This window comes from Cricetulus griseus, chromosome 6 (genome assembly GCF_003668045.3).
Source record: "Cricetulus griseus strain 17A/GY chromosome 6, alternate assembly CriGri-PICRH-1.0, whole genome shotgun sequence".
In the NCBI taxonomy this organism is placed as follows: domain Eukaryota; kingdom Metazoa; phylum Chordata; class Mammalia; order Rodentia; family Cricetidae; genus Cricetulus; species Cricetulus griseus.
Genome location: NC_048599.1, coordinates 97,590,354 through 97,617,219, shown reverse-complemented (window position 1 = coordinate 97,617,219; position 26,866 = coordinate 97,590,354). Strand labels below are relative to the sequence as shown.

At 40.8% G+C, this 26,866-nt stretch overlaps 1 protein-coding gene across 1 annotated transcript in view; it reads right to left on the bottom strand.

Moving 5' to 3' along the window:
- Positions 1–26,866, bottom strand: part of Znf385b (zinc finger protein 385B) — a 298,652-nt gene that overhangs the window by 36,291 nt on the left and 235,495 nt on the right. Inside the window, exon 5 of the mRNA XM_027420092.2 lies at positions 2,440–2,602. Coding sequence (XP_027275893.1) covers positions 2,440–2,602 — 163 coding nt within the window. The remainder of the gene's footprint in view (positions 1–2,439; positions 2,603–26,866) is intronic.

Below are 26,866 nucleotides of genomic sequence, written 5' to 3'. Positions count from 1 at the left end.
TTATTTTAAAATACTGCTCCCAACTGATGCCGGTGTTTTGTTAGCTCTCATGGAAACAACATATTTCATTTACATTAATACTTACACAAACCACGAGTAATCTAATCAGTGTGTTTGCAAATATGTAGATTTTGAGTAAGGTGTCATGGAAAATGAGTGCTCCCAAATACAAATATTTCCCTTATTGCTGGTGCAAATCTAAAGAGTTTTACACTGAGAGCTACATGCCTAGAGACTACAGGTACTAGGGCAGGGGTATGCAGTACCCTGACAGGGAAAGCTGAGACTGCCGGGTTGAAGACTGCCTCACGTATACCTTAGAGATGCTGTCATTGTGATTTCTGTTTTCATCTCTCCACTCTCATCCCCCAGGGTTTCTCCTGAACCTTAGCTTTCTTTCTTTGTTTAGATCCCAGGCATCCTTGACTCTAGATTGTTCTAATAGCTCACCAGACAAACAGCTGCCCAGGAGGTCTCTTTGTTTCAGGAACATAAGTCCTTGGTGAATACTAACATTCAAATGGTTGGAAGAAAAACCTTGAATTGTTGCAATATATTTCAACAGTCTTCAGTGGGTACCCTACAGGCCTAAGAGAGGCTGTGGCTATAACCTGGTCTCTCTCATTTGCATTTTCTATGTCCACATTGCTGTGTCCTTGATTCTATGCCCTCTATGCTTTGACTCTTTCTACTTTGCTTTCCACTCATACCTTTTACTACTGTCCTTAGAGCAAACACAATTCTCAAATGCTGACAGGGTTTCAGCGAAACACTGAGCACATTTGATTGCGACGCTGGAGTATTTATAGAGCCCACTGACTCTTTGATTAGCTCAAGCCACAAAATAAACTGAAGGAACGGGGTGACACTAACCTCCGTTATTTTATCATTTTACTTGTAAGTTCTGCTGGAGGTAAAGACCACAGTTCAGGTAATAAGACCTTTGGCAGGGTGTTGCTTCATAAAGGCAACAATATTCTGTGGGAAATGAAAGCTGGCAGGAAGTCAGGGGATGATGGACTCTGCTCTTCCAAACACAGGGCAAACCCTAGCAGATAACTGTCTTCATGTAGGCCTCACCACAAGCTGTGATGCTGGCTGTGAAATTGCACTCATGGAGATAGAGTTTGGTGTCTATGTTAATAACTGCCTTAGACACAGCTTAAATATTAGGTTTTATATTTGTCTACAGAGGGGTTTTGTCCTTTATAAGGTTAGAAGTGCTATGTAACAATCCAGTGTTTACCATGTTTCTCTGATAAGATAATTTGGTGACCCTTATCATATAAAGCACAAAGAATCATTGTTATTAACACCAAATTTGGTTGTTTAATTCTAGGCTTAAGTCCATGCTTTTGGAGCCAGCAACTACGGGACTTAAGCAGTAATGTCTCCTTTGTACATAGTTTTCTTATTAGAAGAGGCTTTCTGAACTCTCCTTTTACAGTGATGGATTTGCTGGTCTCCAATGGCCCTGGGCAGTCATGGGTAAGCGTTCTTCAGCTTCCTCCTCAAGTGCTACAGGGGTTTTGATGATCAGGAGAGAACCTGAAGTGTGCATTTCCCACAACATAGAAGTCTTGAATGCCAGAATCAAACATAAAGAAAGGGACACGTCCTCCCAGTGTCCTTTAACAGACACTGTTCCTCAGCCAGCCACTAAAACAGGATGACAAATCCATTATGGGTCCCAAGGGCAGCTGTGAGAGGGGAGCCTATCAACATCCAATTTCATGGTACCCACACTGAAAAGGAGAGAGAGAATTTTGTTTTGCACTGAAATGACTTACTCAGATAATACAGGTTCGGATTAAAGAATTTTCTTATGAGGCTTTTCCATCAACAGCACATTTCTAATTGTATATTAAGACTTTCTGTTAAGCAATTCACAGCGTTGTAAATAATTCCTTTAAATTATTTGGGTCAATTTGTAATTCAGAGAAGAGCTTCACAAAGGTGTTAGGAAGTCAGAATCTGTTACTTCTAAGCACATTTTCATACCCACTAATGTCATTCTCTCTGATAATGTCACCCCCAACTCTTCACTGAGATTATAAGATAAAAAAAAAAAAACTATTATTAACAAGCTTAAGAATCTCTTTCCAAAAAAGCCTGCAACACAAACCAAACACAAAAGGAATGGAAAGAGGGAATACCACTGTTTTATATCCATTACTTGATGCTTGTCTGAACATGTGGCCAATATATACTTATATACACACATATTTAAATGCATATATTTCACAACATGGAATGGCAACATATCAAATGTTTACATTCTGTGCTAACACATATTCCTTCTTGTGAAGCAAACATCATATTACAAAATAAATCATGGAGAGTAACATGCAACATCCAAGGGGGAGGAAAATGGGGTTGGGGAAGGTGGGTGGGGTAGGAGGAACACAACAATGCCAAAGAACAAAAAGTGTCATTGACCTGATTTGTCAGAGCTGTCGCCTGTGATTGGCCTGATGGAGCAGCTGGGATTAGCCTTTGCGCTGTCCTTGGAAGAAACCATTTTGGGTTTATTTTTCGTTGCCTCTAGTGCTTTGACCTTCTTGGCATGTTTACTTCCTTTGTAGTGGGCCTCGGCCTGGCTCTACAAAGGAGAACAAATCAGGCTCATTTGTTGCTACTTACAAACACCAAGATGGATGAGCATGCAGGAAAAAATTACAATCAATCATAGGCACCACAGACATTTACAAGTCAGAGCTTGACTACATTTCTGGCATTTATAAAACTAAGAGGTTTTCAACATAGCAAACCTTGCTCCATAATGACCTAGAAGTTACATGAGTGAACCTTAGGACCAGGACATGAGATTGGTTAGCAGTGCCCTCCCACTTTGGCTCATGCCAGGGAGCCTGCTTTCTCAAGATTTTGCTGGTAGCATTTGCAGCAAGTATCCTATTCACACTTGTAGAGATGGACTTCCGCAATCACCGGTCACGAGCTGAAAGTCTGTCTGCTCTGTGCCTAGTTTCCCGTGGTCTCTGCTCTGAGATCCACTAGAGTGACAAAGCAGCATGTAAATAGATGCTGCTGAATGAAGATGGCACTACATTTTGGAGATATCTGAATGCACTTAGTATGCCATCTTGGATGGTTCCAGTTCCAATTATAGCTCATGCCACAAGGGAGCTAAGGACAATCCTTGATCTCAGATGTGACTCTCACATCAAAGCTCTTGTACATAAAACATACGTAGCACTGTGACTTCAATAGCAGATCAAAGGAAGGAGAAAGTGAGACAAGAGACAACACCAAATTACAATAAACCTAGAAGACACTTAGTTACTTTACCGACATTCGGAAAGTTGCCTTCCATCTAAACAAGGTCTTTTGGCATCTTGTTTACCGTACATACTGAGAAATAAAAACTAAATTCATTTGAATTTAATTCTGGAAAGACTGAAAGATAAAAACATGCATATAATAGTAAAAATAAAACAAGACATAGCAGGTATAATGACAGCTATAAAGTGACATACATGAGAAATTTTATATATACAAGATGGGGCTTTATTAGAGGATTTTTAACCTAATAATTTTTCCTACAACAGTTTTCATTAGAATCTGTGTGTGTCTAAAGGTGGTCAAGGTGAGCAAAGCTTCATAGGTCTATGAGATAATAGATGCAATGCATATCCATTCATGAGGAACACAGCAAAGTGTGTTATGGGGGATGCAGAACAAAACCAAAGGGGAGCAGAGAGGAGTAGCCTTGATCGTGACTTCCAAAAGTTGGCAGCTTTTGACCAAAGATTTGAAGGAAGAGTTACACATAAATTGGTAGAGGAAAGTGCACTTTCAGTGGGAGAATTTTGACTTAGGGAAAGCATTGGTGAGGGTATGGCTGGAAAGCGGGGAGGGTCACAATGGCCACTTGGTAGAATATCTACATTGGGAGGCCAATGAGAGTGGAGTGTACTGCCTTGGGGAGCAGGGTATCACAGAGATAAAATTCTCCAGCAAATGCTACAGACTTCAAGTGAGGAGGATTCCTATAATAGGTATTTATTATATTTATTGACTAAGTATGAGAAAAGGACAATAAACAAGGAAGCATGGAGAATATGGGCTTCTTGTGGAGTAAAATTATGAGTGAGGAATATTGAGAGAACAAAAATGCTCTGATTATAGTAATAGCCCGAGTTCCTGGAAACAGTCATTATTGGTCCTGTACTTTTTTGTGTAAATGGAACCAATCAAGTTTCCTGGTCATTACTCAATATAGAGTGTTCTTCTAAAATGCCATATTTGCCTAAGCCATCTCAAGCTGTGGTGTGTGTGTGTGTGTGAGTGTGTGTGTGTGTGTGTGTGTACTGTAATGTTTCCCTAACTTCCTGGCTTGTTTGTTCCAACTCAAACAGCACACATAACTTCACTATCTTTAGCTATTCAGCATACTTGTTTCCGTGGAACTGGAGCTGGGAAACATCACTTCAATGTCCCCATTACTTGTGTACCACAAAGGGAGAAAAGCCTAGTTTTGCTGAATGCATAAATGATGAGATGAAGGTAGGTGATCTTGCTGAGCATTATAGCAGTTTGAACATGAGGAAAAGATGCAATGAGTTGAATGCTCTATACATCCTGCTGTCCCACTGGAGATGGAACTCATTGGTTTTTCAGAGCTCTTTGACATTGTTGGTGTGTGTGTGTGTGTGTGTGTGTGTGTGTTTTCCAATTGGGCTAGGGAATGGGTGTGAAAACATTACAGTTGGTAGAAGTGTCATCTAAGGAAAGGTTTATTTTGCATTACAATTAAAAACACACCAGTGACTTTTGTTACCCAAGGCCTGTACTAACTGGAAGTATTTCTTTCTTAGTATGTTCCCACCATTATGTTTTCAGCTCTTCACTGACTTACCCGTTGCTCTTACTTAGTGTGCTCAGAGATTTCTCATATCTTTTGCCAAGGTTAAAAAAAATCCAGGGAAAAAGAAAAAGCATTATTAGACTTCCACTTATTAGCAAAGAAAGGTGAAACCAAGCGTAGTTGGGTAGTTTTAGTCAGCTTTGGCTGCCAAAGTTATCTTCTGAGGGAGTCTCAGCTGGGTGATTGCCTTGATCAGAGAGGCCTGTAATCATATCTATGGGGCATATTCTTGACTGATAATTGATGTAGGAGGCCCAGTCCATTGTGGGAAGTGCCATTCCTAGGCTGGAGTTCTAGGCTGTATAATAAAGACAGCTGAACAGAAGGTCCACAGTGAGCCAGCAAGCAGAGTTCCTTACTGGTTCCTGCTTTAGTTCCTGCCCTGACTGCCCTCAATCTTGGATTATGACCCAAGAGTGTGATCTGAAATAAATGTGTCTTCCCTCTAAGTTGCTCTTGGTCCCAGTGTTTATCACAGCAACAGAAAAAACACACTAAAACAATAGTTATAAACTAGGGAAATAAATGAAAATTTAAAAATGTATCATGGAAATAACAGTGATGACTAATGTTCCCAAGCACTGTTCCAGGATGAGCGTACACTGCATGAATTAGCTCACATGATCCTCTTGGGATCCTGTGCCTGGCTGCATTATCAGCCAGTGTCTTTAAAACAAGAAATTATATATACTAAAGGCAGATAACTCATCCACACTTACATAGGGTATCTAGGAAGGCATTAAGTAGATAGGAAGTGCTTAGATGTTTATATCTATTTAATTATATGCCCTTACATATCTCCATACACCTGCACTAAGTTTACATTGTAATTTTGCTAGAACTGAAAAGTTACAAGACAGTAAGGGATTAGACCTTAATTCCACTGAAGTGTCTATGAATAGGAACAGCTACCTAATTTTGGAGGAAGATAATACTTTAGGCTCAATCCTTTTAATGAACAGCTAAGAAAGCCCTGAAGTCTACTTTTTAGTTTTATGTCAATTTCTACAAGGCACTAGGATTACCCTCCCCCCCTTTGTAATTTTTAGAAAGTCTCGTGAAGCCAAGCCTAGTCTCCAACTTACTATGCAGCAGAGGCTGGCCTTGAACTCCTGACCCTCCTGCCTCTACTTCCCAAGTGTTAGGATTACAGTCAATAGGCACTGTGCAAGGTTCCAAGGAGACATTTCAAGGCCTCATCTCTTCAAGTGCACTGAGTAGTTTAGGGTTATTTAGTGCGCTTTGGCTCAAGAACACGATTCTCTAAATATAACTTCCAAGTACAAGATGAACAGAGTGTGATTTCCTCATTACTATTTCCTGGCATCAGGGCAGAAAGTTAACAACATCAGTTAGCACTTGAGATAAAGATCCAGCTAAGTGATACCACACTGCGTGCGTGCGTGTCAAGATAGAAAGGGCTCTCCACAATGTGACCCACTTTCTCTGAGTTTGGGACATGGAGAAGTAGGCCTTGGGGTCCTTGGCTCCCACTGACTGGTGTCTGAGGAGAGTGAAGTGGCCTATTTCTGAACAGGGAGAGTGGCAGGCACCCCTCCCTCTTATTTGGCACACTTCTACTTCCCTCTGGCGTTTTTGGTTCATGGCAATTTGCTATCCTCAGTGTTTCATCTGAGGCAATGTCAACAGCTTCTGCCTCCTGGGCAAATCCTCAAGTGAAAGTGAGACACTGTTAAATAGCAACAACACTGACCCTACTTCATTAGCAAGGAGGCACCTTAACTGAGGAGTGACAGAGGCAAGGACAACAGCCAGAAAACTCATGGCACCAGGTGACCCCACAATCAAACTCAGTCAACAATGGACTTGCTTGGCCAGGCTGACAGTCATTACAGCCCAGTGACTGGTCAGCAGGCAATGGCTATCCAGTGCAAATGGCTTCAAATGAGCTGCTGTAATCCCACCTGGCAGTAAGCAATACTTGGGGATGTGGCTTGGCACTAAGACACATGCTTTGTTGCACAGGGCTCTGGGTTTGAGCTTGAGCACTCAAAAAGGAGAAGAAAGAAGAAAGCCCCTGGGAAGAACTGGCAGATATACAAAGGGCTGCTGGAATGACCATGCTGACCTCCACCTAGAAACTGATAGGAATCTAAGGCTCATATTTCAGGGTCACTTCTGTAGCTCCTAGAATACCCACTGTCCCCTGGTAAAATAGCTTTCACAAGAAATGACATCCAGGGATACATTTTCTTCCATTGATTCCCTTTGGTACCAAGTCCCTTTGATTTCTCAAATCCTCAACATTTCTCAGAACCTCATTGGTCCACATTTTAAAAAAATCATGAATTAGACAAGGTTTTGATTTAAAACTAAAAATGTAACAAATCATTCCCAGTGGGACAATTTTCAACTCTATGGTGCTCTCACCTCTGGGTTTCACCTGAGTTCTACTTTCTGCCTCAGAGAGATGTCTTTGGTCTCCCTTCATGATTTCAAATTGTGTTCTCTGTATAAGGAAATGCAAACGAGTACCCAATTCTTTACTTACAGAACTGATCTGTGTTTAATGAAATAAGTAAAACTGTTTCCCGGATTAGAGAAAATATTTAATCTAAACTATGGTGTCACTTTCTCCACTACCTTAGGTGTTGATGTGTTCAGCCATGTCATGAGGGAAACAGCTATGTCTAGTTAATGTCAGACAAGATGGGCCGTGTGCAGGGTGGTATGACTATAGAGTGTGGACAGGTAATTTCAAAAAAATTATAAATAAAACACCTAAATAATTAAAATCCTAAGTAAAACATATGCCAAGTAAACCATCATAAATAGCCTAATAAACTTGATTGTTCTAAAAACAATTTGGCATTTGCCATGTGTTAGACAGTGTGACATTTGAAAAAAAAATGAAAGATCACACTGCCCCTTCACCCTGCCACACACACCGAAGATCAGTAGGTGGACAGACAGACAGACAGACAGACAGACAGACAGACAGACAGACAGACAGACAGACACACACACACACACACACACACACACACACACACACACACACACACCACAATCCAAAGTTCAAGATGAAAACAAATAACCCAAAGCAAGAGGGTGAAAAATAGTAGGGATGGAACAACTAAGAACTGCAGGAGTCAGAGACGGGAAAAAATCTCTTCAGATTGTAGGGGATCATGGAAGCTCCTCAAAAGAGGACACTGAGGTTGGGCCCTGTTTCTGGGGTGGGCTCTGAGGTAGCAGTGCATGGCAGGAGGCACTTAGGGCAGAGAGAACAGCATGTGCTGGACAGCATGTCCTTTCAACTACAGTGTTTCCTGGCATCTGTGCTTTTAGCTTCTCTAGAGCACACTGATAAACAACAGAGGAATGTTGCTCAACACTGCTACCTTAAAAATGATGCCCCCTGTAAACTGCAAACCATTACAGTGCTTTTCAATCGCACAGCAAAGGCTCTATTAGTGAGCATTTTGGATAGAAAGCGATTGTGACACTAGATGTTGCTTTTACATTACCGATTTTATCCTGTGTGCTAAACTATAATCCTGTATCATCAGCAAAACACTATGATAATTATTTGAGATAAAACTGTGACACTCTGAAATCCATCAATGCATTAACAAATTAAAAATTACCGAATAGAAGCTAAATAGTTACTTGAGCCTTTTCCTTATCACTAAGTTAAAATTCTTTTCACGAACTCTTTTTAGAAAAAAAAAAAAAAAAAAAAAAAAACCCAACCAACCAACCAAACAAACAAAAATCTTGTATGTCCTTTTGCATTGACAAGATTTGATACTTCCAGAGCCAGGGCCACAATATAAGAAATACTAAGAAACACCCAAGAGAGAGGCTTACTCAACCCAAAGATTGTTAGTAAACCTTTCTTGTGATGTTGGCCATTTTAGTCTGCAGTATCAATAATGACCTATGACTGGCTTTGGTATTCACCCCATTCAATCCTCACTTATTGGGAATCTGTTGGCAATGAAAATGCCCAGCCAAAAAAATTATGACCAAGTTGAGCTTTTTAGCTTAAAGAGACTCAATGTCTTTGCTCATTTCTAAGATCTACCTAGTGAAGCAATTATGGTTTCTATAGTCTATCCAGAGCCTTGACACTGTTTAACTCTAGGGGGCACCACTCACATACAGTTCATCATGGATGCTATCCTCCAGGCCAGCACCCTGCACATGGCATTCTACATACATGGCTTTATAGTGTAGAAGACCGCCCCCGCCCCCACCAACTCTAAATCTTTCTACATCACAAGGGGAGAAGCAGTGACTCTCCAGGAGGAAAATGATGTGCACTCTAGACTGTTAATTCTCTCTGGGCCCAATTTAAATCCCATCAAATATTAGAGACAGGAGAAGAGTTCCCAGGTCACAGCTGCTTCAGGATGCCGCTGTTTGATACTCAAGCTTTACCCAGACATCGTTTCACTTTGTACATTTCAACAGAGGCAAATTAATCCATTTCTAAAAATGCTGAGATCTTTAGTGTACTTCAAAGTAATTTTTCCCAATACATCCTATTAGTCACCTGAGAGCCCTGCTGCCTGTGTTTCTGCTTGGTGTACATATGACGCTGCACCCGAGCATGATGACTGGCTATAGGGGATTGCAGCTTGAATTAATAGTCAGCCCGGCTGGGGTGAAGAGCGAGGATTGCTCTTCCTAAGAAGTACAGTGGCTGCTCACCCAGTTCCAAGTGAACAAAGCTGTCATTTCCCTCAGCTTTAGACTTCACTTTAGTTGTCTGAAGGGGGATTATTAATTTTAGACGAGTCTCAACATCTTAGCTTCTTAACCCAGGGATCCAACTGCACACAGTGTTGCCAATTTAGGGTTGATAAGGGCAGGTGTAAGGCACAGTTACTTGGGAGTCCCTGCAATCTGCCTTCATGTCCTTTGATTTGCTCAATCCTGTTATCTCTCTTTCCTAGTTCCTCATTTCATTTCAAATTAGGTCATAATGAAAACTTATCTCCCAAACAAAAACAAGCAAGCAAGCAAACAAACAAAAAAAACAAAGTTTATCATACACACATGCTAAGGTAAAGTTCAACCCAGTGATTCCTTTCTTAATTCTGTTCATAAACAGTGAAAATCAGTGAAAATCAGTTCATAAAACAGTGAAAATATTTTGCAAAATATCTTCTTTTGCCAATCGAATGGGAGGATGCTTATGTGAATTCCTCAATACAGGCACTGAGCATCAAAACTCTGTTAGATGCCATTCCAGTTTACTTGGGAATTTAGCAAGAAGTGTCTGAGATACATCCTCTTTAAAACAACAACAGGACTATTTACTGCATTTGACTGCAATCTTGTAATTTTTGAGGGGTGCTTATGCTGTCTTCTGGGCTGGGTATCAGCACCCGAACACAGAAAGTATGTAAGCGAATACCTAATGCATAATCGAATTCCTAGTAAGTGCCCAGCAGTTGAATTGGGGAAAGATGAAGCAATAAACACTGGTGGGGTGTGCTCTACCATGCTTCAATCAAAGGGGAATGGGTGATTAACTCCCCAGAGAATGTACCCAATAAGCTACACTCTCTAAATGATTATATCCAGCAAAGGAGGGAAGGGCTTTGTACACTGACATGACTAAAATATGAAATAATAAGTATAAAACTATTTTCACAACTTAGGAAATACCTAATTCTCTTTAAAATTATGCATACAGGGACTGAACCCCTTCGAATATTTTATCCATCACATAGAAAATATTAAGGTTTTATCAATGATTACTCAATATCTTTGAATTATTTAATTTGGGATTTACCCACAGTATTTAAAAGCAGAAGTGATCCACTTTCCTTGAGTTGGTTTCACATTTTATACAAACCTGGAAGATGTTAGTTACTTCTCTGGTACTGTGAGATAAGAGGGTATCTCTGATTTTGCATTGACTCCAGTTTTGCTTGCTTGGCTGGAATATTTGGGAGAGACCATGTGCTTTCAATAGGGCACTGTTTTGATCCTTCACCTAACCAACCCAAACCCTCTGAACTATCTCATAAATTGGGCTCTCAGACTTTCACACATTTACTTTGAATCAGTCCAAGAAAGAATTACACTCATTTCCATTTCCATATTAAAGACATTTACAGAAATGATAGCACATAAGTCTACAATGAAAACCTGCATTGTTTCCCCTTATAGTCCATGAATAATAGCCTTAATGTTGGCAGAGCAACTCTGAGAGTGCAATGTTCAGACAATGGGTTGAAACATGGTTCTAGTAGTACTTTATATGTTCGCTACTCATTTGGGAATCTGTATTACAGTTATTAAAAAATCCATATTTCAAAGTGCCAAATTAAGGACTAAGTCCCAGCATAAGGTTATGAGTCAGAAATATGAAGAATAATACAGTAAACTCTCATAATATATGAATATAACTAAGGGGGAATAATAAGACAACACATAGTCAACTTTGCCATGAGAATTGAGACTTTACACTAAAGCAGCAGTTTAAACCTGAAGTTTTCATTCTAAATTAGTATTTGCAGCCTTCATTACACACAAGAGCTGCTTTTCCTAGAGGCAAAATAGGAATAAAAATATCTGCAGCTTTGATTCACCAAAACTTCTGAAATATTTTAGTCAGAAATGCTAATGGGATCCCCTTCGTGATTCTGTGTGATATTTAATAAAAGTTCTACTGGGACCAGCAAGATGACTCAGTTGGGAAAGGCCATTGCAGTCAAGCCTGATGACCTGAGTTCACTCCCTGGAACTCACACAGTACAAGTAGAGAACCAACTCCCACAAATGTTCTGCTGTCCAGTAAGTTACCACAGAGAACATATGGCAAGATCAATGTGAATTATTTTTATTGAACATTTCCTTGAATGTGATCCATGTATATGGGAACAAGACAAGGAAAATCTATAATCATAAAGTTAGCACTGGAGGTTCGTTCTTTTTATTCCTGCAATAAATATACATTGAAGACAGGTGATGGTGGTGCACACCTTTAATCCCAGCTCTTGGGAGGCAGAGGCAGGTGGATCTCTGTGAGTTCAAGACCAGCCTGGTCTACAAGAGCTAGTTCCAAGACAGCCTCCAAAGCCACAGAGAAACCCTTTCTCAAAAAAAAAAAAAAAAACAGAAAAATAATATACTTGGATACCTATTATTTTCCAGGCCCTATTCTAGGTTTTGAAATGCACAGACTACTGAACTTGCATTCTCATCTGGGGACATAGAAAAGAGATAATGAATTCATATTTGTGTCGAATATTTGGGGGAATTAATTGACAAATGACAATTCTCTGAATATGGTGCACCATCCTGTGAAAACAGGAAGAATAAGGTGGCACACAGTGGTGGTATAACATGCCATTTTAGGCACCCAGGATACTCCATGGAAGGGCGTTTGCACAGAGACCCGAATGAAGCAGACAAGGTAGGGTATCTAGATGTATTTCTGGCATAGGGAACACTTGCTGGCACATCCTTCCTTGCTTAGTCATCAAATACTGCTTATTTGTAGCCCTTTCTGAGGTTTTTACCCCAAGCTTTCCAGCCTACTCTATCCAATTTCACCCATATTACAGCATGCAAAACTACCTGTACCCCAGATTCTGGATGTCCATTCTGAATATCAAAGTATCTTAAACAAAAATACAAAACTAATAACAGACATTGCTGTTTCTCTCTCTGAACTACCTAGCCATCGCCCTCTTCTATCAACATCTTCTCTGTTGAAAGGACCTGGGCACCCTCATTATCACACTCCACACTCCCATTCTGTCAGTTGTCTGATGCTAGGGATCTCACCTTAGTACATCTCCAGTCAGGCCGATTCTTCCCCTGTCACAACCATCCTGATGAAAGCTTATCATCTTTTGTCTGGATCACAACAGTCTCCTCAGCGGTCACACAAAGACCTTCTTCTGCTCTTTGTAGCAGTATTTTCAAACACAAATCTGACCATGGCCATTCCTTAGTTTTTCTAAAAACAAAGTCCACAAGGCTTCACTCTTCCTGCTTTAAAAAGCTACACCATCATATAGGCAACCTGCATGTCAGCCTCCCTCCCTAGTCCTGGTTTTTGCTGGTCCTCTCTATTTTTCTCTGAGAAACTGAGAGTGTGGCTGCAGCCCAAGTAAAACACAGTCAGTCTTCTTTTCTGAAGCCTGGCATGCTAGCCCTTATGTCTGTTTTTAGTTAATTCCCGGCCCTTCCTTCAGACCCTGGCTAGATTCCCTTCCTGAAGAAGCCTTCTGAGATCTCACACTAGGTTGTACACTAACTTTGGATTCTTCCAAAGTAATGTCCACCAAGAGCTAGTGAAGTTCCCCTTTTGGACCCTGCCTGATATTTTCCAAAACTCCTCCCCCATTTCAAGTTTATTTATGAATTCATACAACCATTTGATTAATTCTGTCTGCTTCCACCAGACCACAGCCTCCATCACGTCTCACACCTGTAAGACATACGCTCTTCATTGTCTACCTTGCACTTAACATAGTATCTAAAACATAGTAGACTAGACGTCTGATAAATAATCATTACATGAATGGGTGACTAAATGAATACATAATTGTTATTACTTCAAAATATAACTCAAGTAAGTCTACAGGATGGAAAAAAAAGAGCTGGCCTTAAAATTTTCATAGCCAAATGGCAGAGAAAGTGGTAAAAACACATAACAGCAATGTACAGGAATGGTGGATGGGGCAATCTGTCAGGAGGAAACGAGGGTTTTGTTTGTGTATCTCTCTAAGCTGCTCCTGGGATACCCCCTGGGGAGATTCAATAATTGCTAGTTGGGGGAAGGTGACTGGGGTGGAGACGCCTATCTGGGAACTGGATGACAAGATGATGCATGAATCTTTGGAGATGGATGAGGTTCCTGAGGAATTAAGAACAGTGGGGGGGAAATGTATTTGAGAAAAGGATCCCAAGCAAACAGTTATGTACAGCGGAGAGAAAATCTGCCTGAGGAGAGTCTTGAGAAGACAGTGACATCAGACATGTGGGAGGAGGAAACCTATCAGTGAGGACAGAAGAAGGGTCACCAAGAAAGTGGGATGGACCATAGAAAAGGGCAAGGTGAGAAGGTCCAAGAGAAAAGAATTTAAGACTCTTAAATCTCCAGGAACTACTGTAGTCTTTATGGAGTGTGGCAGCACTTTGAGAGCTAAAACACCTTTCTGTGATTTCAAATCAGCTTTATTAAACAACTGGAAAATAACAGAATCGGAGGTCGTCTCATCCTGGAAGTAAGTTGGCAACGATGCACAAGCTGAGTGAGTGGTAGCCGCATTTGTATAAATGAAGGACTGATAGCTTCATTGACAGATATTAGAGCATCTTGCCCTCATCGCTTTGAAGAGTCCAAGAACACACGGCCGGAAAGGAAACACAGTCTCCAGAGAAGCAGTAAACACAAAGGCAACCACACATTCTCCTGAACTCAAAAATAAAAATACCAACACACAGCTGCTGCTATCGTTTGCCACGCGCCAGACACGGAGCTAAGCACTGGCTGTGCAGAACCTCACTTCACCTCATTGAGCCACAGGGAGCGAGTATGACTAGTTGGAGTTTACAGAGAACTTAGGACTGTCATTATTGCTCAATCGCAATATCTGAAATGGAAGATCCTGGATTCATCAAACCAAAGATGAAAAGAAGAGGTTTTTCACCAGTACACTGATATCAATGAAGGAAGCCCTGAACCTAGGTCAAAATAGCCCTCAAGAGGAGGAGTCAAACCAGACAGACACTCCCCTTTTGCTATGATGCTAGAAGGTGGCCTGCAGTGAAAACAAGTTTTGAGGGGTAGCCTTTAAGACAGTGGTTCTCAACCTGTGGGTAGCAACCCCTGGGAGGTATGTGTCACATATCAGATATCCTGCATATCCAATATTTTACATTATGATTTATAACAGTATTAAAGATGAGTAAGAATTAGATCTAGAGTGGGAGGGGCCAAAGATGGGAATGTGCAGTCATATTTAGGAAAGTCAAAGTCACTATGGCTGGAATATGGAAGCAACAAGGGCCACAGGCAAGAACTGGGCTAGAGACTGGCACAGCCAGCCAGTCATGAATCTGAATCTTGAGGATGTTAGTTAGGCGACATTGTTTAAACAAAATGCTAAATAAGTAACAAAATGACTAGTTTTCTTTAAAAGGGAGAATGGCTAAGATATTACTAAATGGCTATTGAATTGGGGAAAATTTCAGTAGTGCTTGTATGAAAGTCCAGAAACCAGAACATTTTTAAAGAGATGCTGTTACCTGGGGGAGGGGAGGGTAAAGTTGTTTTTAAAAAAGACTGTTAGCTGCTGGAGATGAAGCAATTTGTTAAAATCATGTAAGAGTCACTGAAATTATAGCACTGCTTATATTTCGATGCATTAAGTGCATGTGTGGGCTTGAGAGGCCGTCTCCGCTGATTTCCAGTTCTTAATGCTTTGACCACCCCTGTGAGACTCATGTGCACTGTCTGTGAAGTAAGAATTTAGAACAAACAAAAATGCAGTTCATACATACCTGAATTACCAGCCATCCCTAGTTAACATCATGCAAATTGGTAAGAATTTGTCACATTTACGAAAATGGATATTCATGCAAATGATAATTATTCAATGTGTAAATCTGTAGCATGCTTGCTGGAAAGGAATGTCAAATATTCACGTTTTAAAAGTTTTCTATTTTTTTTTTTAAATTTTACATCTGTAAGCTCAGTAATCCTATTGCGGCAAATGTGGAGATCTATCATTTCCCCACGACTTAGAGATATTAATGAATACTCTGTTCTCTGGCCATCTGTGAAAATGTATAGGCAGAGTCACAAAATGTGACTGCTGGTATTTTTAGTTTAAAAATATGCATGGGGCATTTTGTTCACTTCAACCATTTCAATTACAAAACTCTTAGCAAATTATTAATGGCTCCTTTAGAATCTAGTCTTTTCTTCCCAAATGGCACAAGAAAAACTTGACAGAAACGGATGACATCAAATCCCAAAGCATCACACAGAAGGATTCCGAGTCTCCCATAATAAAGGATACCCTTTACAGAGCAAAGCCTGAGTCATCATGAGCTTGGCTAACGGACAGTGCAAGTACAGTTTACTCAGAGTACTTAGTAGATGGATCAAAGATAAAAGGGAGACCTGGGATCTAAAGACAGCACTCTGCATCTCCCACAGGAAATAAAAGGGGGTATAAAGCAGAACCTGAGTTCATTCCTATGGATGAACACGGGTCTTCAGCGGGCCCTGAAGGCAAGGCCAGAAGTGTCCCTCAGAAAGAAAAGGGGTTTGCATGGTCTATAGATAAACAAGAAAACTGGCTAAAGCCAGTCTGCTTTGCATTTTCACTACATGCTGGTAACGTGGGGGTGGGTATATATCCCATTTTATGTGTATGAATGTTTTGCCTGAGTATGTATATGTAACAGGTGTATGTCTGATGCCTTGGGAGGTAAGAAATGGCATTGGGTCCCATAGAACTGGAGTTATGCATGGCTGTGAGCCACTACATGGGCGCTGGAAACCAAACCCTGATCCTCTGCAAGAGCAACAGCTGAGCCATCTCTCCAGCCCACATGCTGGTAACTGTAAACTACAGTAATAAAATACCCTTCCACTGGATGAGGGTTCTAGGATGACATAAAAACTTGGAAATGCTCTTTTGTTGTTGGTCTAACTCGGTGGTTCTCAACTTTCTCGATGCTGCAGTGTCAGTACGTTGGGTTGTGGTGACCCAACTATAAAATTATTTCATTGCTACTTCATAACTGTAATTTTGCTACTGGTCTGAATCATTATGTAAATATTTGATATTCAGGGTGATTTTAGGTGACCTCTGTGGAAGGGTCGTTTAATCCCCAGCTTGAGAACCACTGACCTAAGTTCTATTAAGTGTTGTGGTTACTCTTATGTTTAATGTCCCTTCCCCATTACTGAGATAGAACTCAAGGCCTGGGCCATGATAGGCAGGTGTTCTACCACTGAGTTTTACATCCCAGTAAATGTTAATTATAATTATGTTTGTGTATGTGTGAGTACATGTGTAGCAAATGAGCACATTTTTATTACTTACATTTTACTGGGTGGAAATTAATATGGAAAACTTGTCTTTCTAAATGGAACCCTGAATCCACACTGACTCCACTACATGTAATTATTCTAAGAGTAAATTCCTAGGGTGAAAAATCACCCAAAGTCATTTCAGATGGTGCTCAGATCAACAAACCTTGCACTCATATTGCGGCATTACAACAGTTATCTGACATGAACACATGATACAGAGGGGATTTTAAAGGCAAAGAAACAAATCTTGAGGCATTTTTAATTTTTTAAATTTATGTTTCCATTTGGAATTTATTTTCATGTTTTTCCCCCTCATGAATGTGTCCATGAAATTAAAAAAAGCACAAGTCCTTCACTACCATCCCCCAATTTCTACTGCCTTATTTTAAATTGAAATTTATTTTTGTTACATTTATAAGGAAAAGAGTGTTAGAGATGAGGTATACCACTTTTTTCCCCGTTTTGGAAACACCTGTCTCCTACGTTACACTGGCAATACTACAAACAATCTGCAATGGGTATTGGGCATCTGGCCAGTAGTGTAACAGAATTATTATTCATTATCGTTGAACAACATCCTCTTTTTATATTTCTGATTTGTAATGTTAATGAAGTTATAGACATGAGAATTAAGTTACAATGAAATCCATGCACTGAGGTTGAAACTAGATGCCAGTGAAAATGTGGGCAGCTGCTTTCCAGCACCCTGTCCTTGTCAACTTCCTTCCTTCCTTCACATTTTCTTGACTTGGGAAAAGGGGATCATGTGATATGCTCCCAACTTTCTGATTTAAAAAATATTTCATTGACAGTTTCTTATTTGTATAGAGTAAATTCTAGTCATTGCCACCTCTCATCCAGGTCACCTCTCTCCTGTCCAAGTGAAAACCTTTATTCTATTTCCATGTCCTCTGTGTGTGACCACTGTTAGAGCTATTAATGCACAAGTTTCAACCAGAAAGAAACACAATGGAATCATAATCTCAAATCCCAGAGTTAGATGTTGATGGTGTGACGAATTCCTCAGGTTCCTTGTTTGTCAGACCAGCCATCTAATCAATGAACACATAAGTTCCTCATGTGCCCTAGAACATAGAATTAAGTAAGTGTGTGTGTGTGTGTGTGTGTGTGTGTGTGTGTGTGTGTGTGTGTGTCTGTGTGTGTGTGTGTGTGTGAAGTAGGGGGGTTTGGTTCACTTGCTTTTAGATTCACACGAGGGCTGGCTGGTGATTCAGCCAGCTCAGCTGAATTTGCCTAATATGAGACCCTGGGGTCTACCAAATCACCACCACCATCACTGAAAAAATAAAGAAGGAGAGAATGAAATGGAGGGAGAGGGAGGAAGAAGAGAAAAGAAAGGTGAAAGGTTTAGGTAAGATGTTCCTAAAAGTGATTAAGAGCTAGAACATGGGATCATGTTGACAAAAGATGGGGAACATCTGCCCATGACAAGAAAGGTCAGTCACCTTTCTAAGTGACTGGTTTCAGATATGAAAATACAAAATACCCTGCATAATTTTGGGAGGCCATGGATTCTCTGTTGCCTATCTGAAGTCCATGAGGACCAACCACATATGTTACAAGCCCTATTTGGTTTTTGTTGTTGCTGTTGCTTTATTTGTTTTATGAACGGGACTTCCTAAGTAGTCTGGCTAACCTGGTGCTCAATACATAGACCAGGCTAGCCTCAAAATCACAGATTCATCTACTTCTGCCTCCTGAGTGCAGAATGAAAGGCATGAGCCACTGTCACCAAGCTTGGCCAAGTCTCTCTCTGTTTTAGTTACAGAATTACATAGTTCTTCAGTTTTCTTTTCCTCAACCCCTAACCATTCTCAAGGCTTTCCCTTCTTCACCACCTGTGTGCAATTACAGAGATGACATGCAGAGCGTGTTAGTGTTGCACCAGACAGGGAGGTGACACTATCAAACAGCTTTCCACTTGAGATTATTCTAGCCACAGGTTCTGTTCTCTCCTGAATTATGCGGCAGTTAGCATCATATAGTTCAGCAGCCTTAAATGTCTATCTGATTTTCTCCCTCCATCCCTCCCTTCCTCCCTCCTCTTTATCCTTCACTCCCTCCCCTCACCTTCCTCTTTCTTCTCTCCCCAGGTAGATAACCAAGTCTGTGAGGAAACTGCTTGCTTAGACCTTCCTTTTGAGGCCTGCAAGGACTGTCTTGTTTTGTCTCTTAGCTGCTTTCCTCTACTTACTGAAAGAACTCACTCTCAGTCACACTGTTTACACTATTTTGCCAACAGTCTTGGTATTTCAGAAACCGGCAGAAGCAGGCTGTGGATGATCAGTTTCCTATGGTCTTACAGCCAACCTGCCAAGCCATTGGATTTCAAGTCCTTGGGTCTACAGTGCAAAAAAACACTCACATGTTGCTCAAGGAGCTGCCGAGAGGTAGAATTAGCTAAATGGTCTTTCTTGTGTGGAATGTTCTAAACTGTTTTGAGTCACTCCGCTTCCACACAAACTTCCAACCATGTTTTTTTTTTTTTCCCTGTTTGGGTTATTATATAAATAATACTTTCCATTTCTTGTGAAAATGGTGAAAATTTAGTCAGCTGCCTAATGAAGCATGTGGAGAGAAGCTCCAGGAAGTCAAATGCTTCCTAAAATGAAGCCCAGCTACCTACTGGTAGACCAGCTGCTAATGACATTGAGCCTACAGGTGCTCGGCCCAGAATGCCTGTCTTTAATTATATATTGAATGAACTTGTAGCTGAAATCCCAAGCCACAAAAGTCAAATGTAGCCTTTCCTTATTGTAAACGATTCTAGAATCCGTTTTAACTGAAGAAATCCATATCCAGGGAAGAAGTAAAACACACACTCTTAGCAGTCTTTCCTAAGTCCCAAGTGGCATGGAAACTTGTAGGTGAAGAATAGTCAACAACAAAATGACTTGGAAAAATCTGTAAAGGAATAAATAAGAAACACTTTTTATTAAAGGGGTTAGTAATGGAAGAATTTTAGAAATGAGAAGTACCCCCAGCATTCTTTAAAGCTGTTATTAACATCTGGTTAGCCAGCCACGTGCTAGAAATGGAAAGCTAGTGGTGGTGACAGTGAGGCAGAGATACTCGTGTCCTTCTCTTGAGAATGGACCTTGATGAGCAGGACTGGGTGACAGAGCCTTCATTCTCACCTTCACATTTCCATTCTGGCTACCATTCTATTAGGCTGATCATACCAATCCAAATATGGAAACAGATGAGAGCTAGAGTTCCATGTCATGTGAGGCATTTGTATGTTTAAAGAAAAGCCAGGAAAATACCAAATCATATACACTGCATGACTTCACACTGGTGCAATATAGGATCTGATGAGTCTCTATAAGACATTATGCTTGCTTAAAACACAAAACGAAATTGTTCTTTTTAATGTGTTTTTTTCTTTCTTCTAGTGGTAAGTTTAGTGTGCGTGTGTGTTGTGGTGTGTGTGTGTGTGTGTGTGTGTGTGTGTGTGTGTGTGTGTTATGTTCTTACTCATGTATGCACATATGTTTGCAGGTATGTGTGCACCTGTGTGGAGCAGAGGTCATCATGTTTTATTTTGTTTCACTGTTCTTCATCTTGTTTGTTTATTTCTTTTTGAGACAGGGCCACTCACTGAACTTAAAGCATGGTTCAGCTAAGCTGCTGACCACTGAGCTCCAGGCATCTACCTGTCTCAGGCACTGGGGATACAGATAGACAGGTGTCAAATTTGGTCCTCATGCTTGTGTGCAGGTACTTTACTAGAGAAAGCCTTCACCCTGCTCCCAGCCCTGAGTGGTGAGTCTAAAACTCAGTCCTGAATTCTCCACAGATCTGCTTAAAATACAAGGGAATGCTGAGGATGGCAATGTTGCTTGTACTTGTACAGTGCTACATCGGAAGCAAGGTTTTAAAGAATTTAATGAGTAACTACTACCTACCTCAAAAAGCTGACTGAACTTTTAAGAGCATTGTTTAATGGCAGCTCTTGAAGAAAACCTTTAGCACCCTGTGTCCCTGTTCCGTGTAATCACGCCATATTTCTGTCATGTTGGAGCAAAAAATGTTCATCATTTTGTCAGCTCTGTCTGTGAAACAGAGAATTACCTTCTCAGGCCCTGGAGATTTATGCTTTTAATTACCTCCTATCTGCTTCGCTACCCTCCAAACCTAAGAATCAATATAAATAGTCTTATTTATGGGAAAAAATGTAAAATGTTTGACAAAAGCTGGCTATCACTTCCTAGGTGTTCATTGGAAGCTATTGATTCCTTCTATTTTTGGCATTGTACCTTTGTTCTTGACAGAACTGGTTGGCTTTTCAAACTAACAATATTAATTTTTCTAATAGCTTGAATGGTTAGTAGCAGATGTAAATTTTAAGCTAAGCATGGGAGTTCCTGGATCAGCAATGCAGGGGATGGCCCCTGCGGCATCTCTGTAATTCAATGGCCTGCTGAGGAGTTCGGTTCAAGTCCTGCCTTCTCCAACCCACCAGAGACTCACATTTCAGCAGAGCCAACTCTCAGAATTCTTTTGTTTTCAATAAGAACCATGTTAGCATGGTAAAATCCAATAGACTGGGCACCAGTAATCTCAAACACGTACAACTTATCCATCAATGTGTGTGCAGCTGTTTCTCATGTTCATGAGGGACTGGTCTTGGGAGCTTCCTGAATGCCCAAATCTGTGATTACTGAAGTTCTTTATATAAGATGAAATTCCTTATACATGGCATTTGCATGTATTTACCTATATTCTTTTCAAATGAAAATATAAATGCTATGTAACAGCTCTCATGCCGTAGTGTTTAGGGAAGAAAAATCAAGGAAAACAATCTATGTTTTCAGTACAGATACATGCAAGATTTTTCAGGGGGAGAGATGTCTAAACCATGCTTGTGGATCCCCTGAGTATAGAAGGCTTTATATTTATATTATATTTTATATATTTAATACTTACATCATATTTTATAAAATTGATATACAATTACATAAGTGAAACTATAGAGGAGTACTCATCTATCCTAAGGGCTTTCAAGGGCAATAGAGTAGATGTGTAGAGGTGGCTGACAGTGGTTAGATGCATTTATATGAGGTAAGGAACAGTTAAAGTCTACCCTTCATTCATTCAAAACATTGGTTGGATTCATGTGATGGTGACCTTATGTTGGGGAGAGTCAAATATTAAAAGGTGAATTTTCTAAATAGAAAGCAAAGAATCTGCTTGTGGGGAGGCTTAATAGAAACATTACCAATGTTAAAGAAAGATAGGGGAAACAGTGCATTAGTTACTCTATTGTGTAGGGGAAGAAAAAAGGAAAAGGCACTGGGGAGCATGAAAAGATTTAAGTGAAGAATGAAAGATGAAGAAATGTAATGGGTTGGAAGCAAACCCAAAGAACAGGGGATGACATATTTTAGAGAAAAATGATAGTTCAAGGATGTCAATAGCAAATTGCAAGATTCCCTAGAATACCAAATGGTGCCAAAGTTTCATAAAATATTTGCAGCCAATTGCCTGCTTCAGTTCTGCTTAAAGGGACATTTTCTAAGGTAGCACCTAACAAGGTTCCAGGTTCTTGGATGATCTGAATTCCTAGGAAGGGCAGCTCCTGCAGGGGCTGGGTGTCACACAGCAGCTGATGGAGAAGGATAGTCAGGTCTGGTGGCCAAGAGATGGGGAGTCCACCAACAGCATGTAGGAAGAAAATTTATGTGGGACCCCAAACTGTGGCTTTGTAGCCAACCTCATGACTGCAGAGGATTCTGCTGGGTGGGCTACAGAAGATGCCAGTGCCTCCAGTAGACACAGCAGGAAGGGTTCTTAAATGTCACATGGTGGATGAAGTTTGTTTACAAAAAGGCAGGAGAGTTTGCACTGTGAGATTTTTACTGCTAAAGAAATCAGGAGGTCAGAAGGAGACTTAGAACGGAGCAGAGAGGTGGGTACAGGCAGAAAGACTGGAGGACACAATCTGGGCGGAAAAAAAACAGGTAGTAAGATGACACTGACGCAAAATGAAGATGCCGGGGCTGGCAGAAGTACCAATTGCCTGCTAACTGCAGTCCTGGGAATTGCCGCTGATTTCTCAATGGCCACGATTTTCCAAATTTCAGAGGTTTGTAGTCAAGAGTGAGGTTACCCTAAGAAATGTTCACACAAATGGCTGGTCACCCTACCATTTTCTCTTTGAAGCAAGCCTTTAGTTTCCTGCCCATCTATAATATTCTGAGGTCAATCAATGAAATGGCATGATGTCATCTCTTCACATCCTCAGACAGGAAAGCATTAAGCGTAGCTAGAAGGACAGGGGGCTAAAATCCAGAGATACCAGCTAAACCGAAGCCCATACCTTAATCCAGACAGGACAAAGCCAGCAAAACTCACCAACCCACAAATGCCATAAAGTAAGATAGAATGAAGAGAATGTGGACTCTGATGGGATTCTTTTTTTTTTTTTTCTTTTTTTTCGAGTCAGGGTTTCTCTGTGTAGCTTTGGAACCTATCCTGGCACTAGCTCTGGAGACCAGGCTGGCCTTGAACTCACAGAGGTCCGCCTGCCTCTGTCTCCCGAGTCCTGGGATTAAAGGTGTGTGCCACCAACGCCCGGCCTGATGGGATTCTTAATAATACTGTAGATTTTGCAAACCAGATGGTTTAGTGCCATGCTAGCAATGAAAGCCTAGCATTAGCATCGGGGAATACTATCTCATGCTTCATAGTTTGTGGCCTTTATGATCAATTTTAGGGTATATTCCTGAACTAGAGTCTGTAAAACTCAGTTAGATCACTGTGCTCTTGTTTTTGTTTCCTTATGAAGCATGGGGAATCCACATACCCACATGGGATGAAGATTGTTTACAGTGAACTGTGGTGAGATGATGATGTGACATCATTTCTGTTTCTAAACACTTCAGAAAACCAAGTGGCCCTGTTCTTATGTAAGATTCCATGTGTATTTATTTGATCCTTCTACTGCTAGTCTCCAAGGAACTGGAATTAATATGTAAATTAGAAATTGTTTGTGATCTCCCAACTTCCAACCTAGCAAAGAAAGAGAAAAATGTTCGCCTCAAGGTGTTACTTGTGAAGTGTATGCTACCTCATTTTCCTGGCTGGGCTCTTCTCTGGAGATGGCACTTTGCAGCCGATAGGTAAAGATTCTTACTCAGGCTCATCAATTTATGATCATCCTACAGCATGCACTCATTTATCAAAAACATAGGAACATGGGGGCTCATGACAACCTCATTTGGTTTATCCGAGGTTAGGATTTTAAAAAAAAAAAGATGATGAAGAAGAAAGCAGTCTGCATATATTTGTGCAAAGGTCCAGGACTCTTTTGGAAAGTATATTATTCCTGGACTGCAGTGCCTGCCCCTGGCAAAGTTAATGGTGTCAATTTGTAAAGGTTCACTTGGGAAATGTTTGTGATTAATGCTTGCTCATTTACATAAGGCTTCATTGTGTAAATAAAGCTGTAGCCTTTCGCTTTCCAACAGTGGAGTTCTATTGAGATGGTAAAAGCTGGACAAAGCAGGCTGCAGAACGCTTAAACTAGGTCGCTCTGAGTTTTACTGCACAAGGTCTACCCTGGTATGCTTTATGTGTGATATAGGGAACCGTGGAGAGCAGTCTGTTTACTGTGCAAATTTGCCTTCCAGATCTTTCAATAAACATATTTTCTACACTGAAGAGTGAAGCCAATTGAGTCTCGGGCTGATTTAGAAATGTTATTAAAGGAAATAAGGATGAGCATCTTCTTAATTCTTGCATTAAAATGTAAATAGGGTAATTATAAAATAATAAACTCTCTCCCCAATAAAAAATGCTCAGTTAGAGAGCTCGGTTATGCAGATTACGGCGCCATTACTAAAGGCGGGGAACACATATATATCACATTTCTGAATCTGCCATCCAGATTTTGTGGCTTTATTGCCCAGAATCTAAGCAGGGCCCAGATATCTCATTTCTTTCTTTATTCTCCACAGGGCTACTGAGGAGAGACAGGAAGCTGGTGGCCATCTGCTAACATGTATGCAGATTCCTTGTGCACAGTAGTCACACTCAGAAAAGAAATGGATGATGGTGGGTACAGATCAAAGGTGTGAGAAATTCTGACTTATATAGAGAAAAATTCTCACGCCTCCCCTCAAAGCAGCCATGGGACAGATTTGTTTTTGATTTTGGTTTTTCTATTTTGGTTTTTCAAACAGGGTCTGATGTCGTCCAAGCCTCACACTTGCTCTGTAGGCAAGGCTGGCCACTAATCCCTGACTCTCCTGCTTCTACCCTCTATGTTCTGGGATCGCAGGGTGTACCACCACACCTGGCTTCCATGGCACAACAGAAAGCATAATTCTGAGGTCTTAGCTGTCCTATCTGTATGGCAGATGTGTTTGTATCCTGTTCTCCTGATGGTAATACCATGGAGATTATTTTTAAGCATTGAGCTGGAATGGTCCATTTTCCCATCATAAAAGAAAAAAACTAAGGTCAACAGTGTTGGTGTAATTTTCCACGTTCAGAACAGAACTTAAATCCAAATCCACGTTCAAGAACTTTTTTTTTTGAGACAGGGTCTATTTAGCTTGTTTGTCCTGAAACTCACGGTGTAGACCAGGCTGGCCTGTTTAAACTCACTGTGTAGACCTCAGAGAGCTGCCTGCCTCTACTGCTTCCTCTTGAGTGTGGGATTAAAGGTGTGTGTTACCATGTCTGGCCCTCACAGACTCCGAATGCAGTGTTGCACATGAAATCAAGACGAGTGGAAGATCTGCAATGTACTCTGGTCTCCCTGGGTAAGAACAGACCCCACACAGGCACATATCACTTGCTGGTAAAAGCTACAGCTTTGGAATGTCCTCCCATCGTGGTGGGGGTGGGGGGAGTCAATTAATCCTTAGACAAAAGTCAAATTACAGGAAATAGTATTATAGGCATACCTGCATATTTAGAGGCAAGACACCTAGATTTATGTCCTAGCTGTGTTGTGTAATGACTATGAAAATATATGCAATACTCCTAAGTGGGAAACAGCCAAATGGTCGCTTACAAGGCCCTGAACAAACAACCATGGGACATACACACACAACAGCTAATGGATTCTACTAGGTAAACAGACTATGGGGCCTGCACACAGAGACTGGTGGTGCAGGTTTCTACTGCTTTCACAGGAAACTATCATAAGCTAAAAGCCACACAGATTTATTATTACATCAGAAATGGGATGTGAATCTCTCTGGGCTAAAACAAAGGTATTGGTAAAACTGACTTTTAAACCTATGCACACTCCTTGGCTTTTTGGCACATTCTTTTATCTTCAAATCCATCAATAGGTGATCAATGAATCATACTGTTCCTTCTGCCTTCCTCTTCCCTTTGTAAGGAGCCTTGCACACTGGGCACATGAGACAGTGATGGATATTCTTTCTATTTTAGAGTCAAGTGATGACCACACCACCTTCAATGCCATCTGCTAACTTACTCCCCCTTTGTGATGTAAGGTAACATACTATGAGGATCTAGGGTCCTAGGACATAAGCATCTTTGTCTAGCACATATCTAAATAAAAAGGTCAAGGAGTGCTTTCCACTGACAGGATGGCTCCTCAGTGAACACTCTTATGGGTGAAACTCAAGGCAGGAGGTGGGAAGATGGCTTGATAGGTAAAGTGTCTGCCCTGCACACATGAGGACCTGAGCATCCATGCAAGAGCCAGGTGTGACAGCAATCTGCTGGGGACAGAGAATCAGATCTCTGCAGCTCACTGACCAGACAATCAAGCTGAAAAGATGAGCTCCAGGTTTAGTGAGAAACCCTGTCACAAGAAAACAAAGGGAGAGAAGTTGAGAAAACCACCTGACATCAACTTCTGATCTTCACACTCTTGGTCACACATGTGCATGCATAGCTGCACACATACATGTATACACACGCAT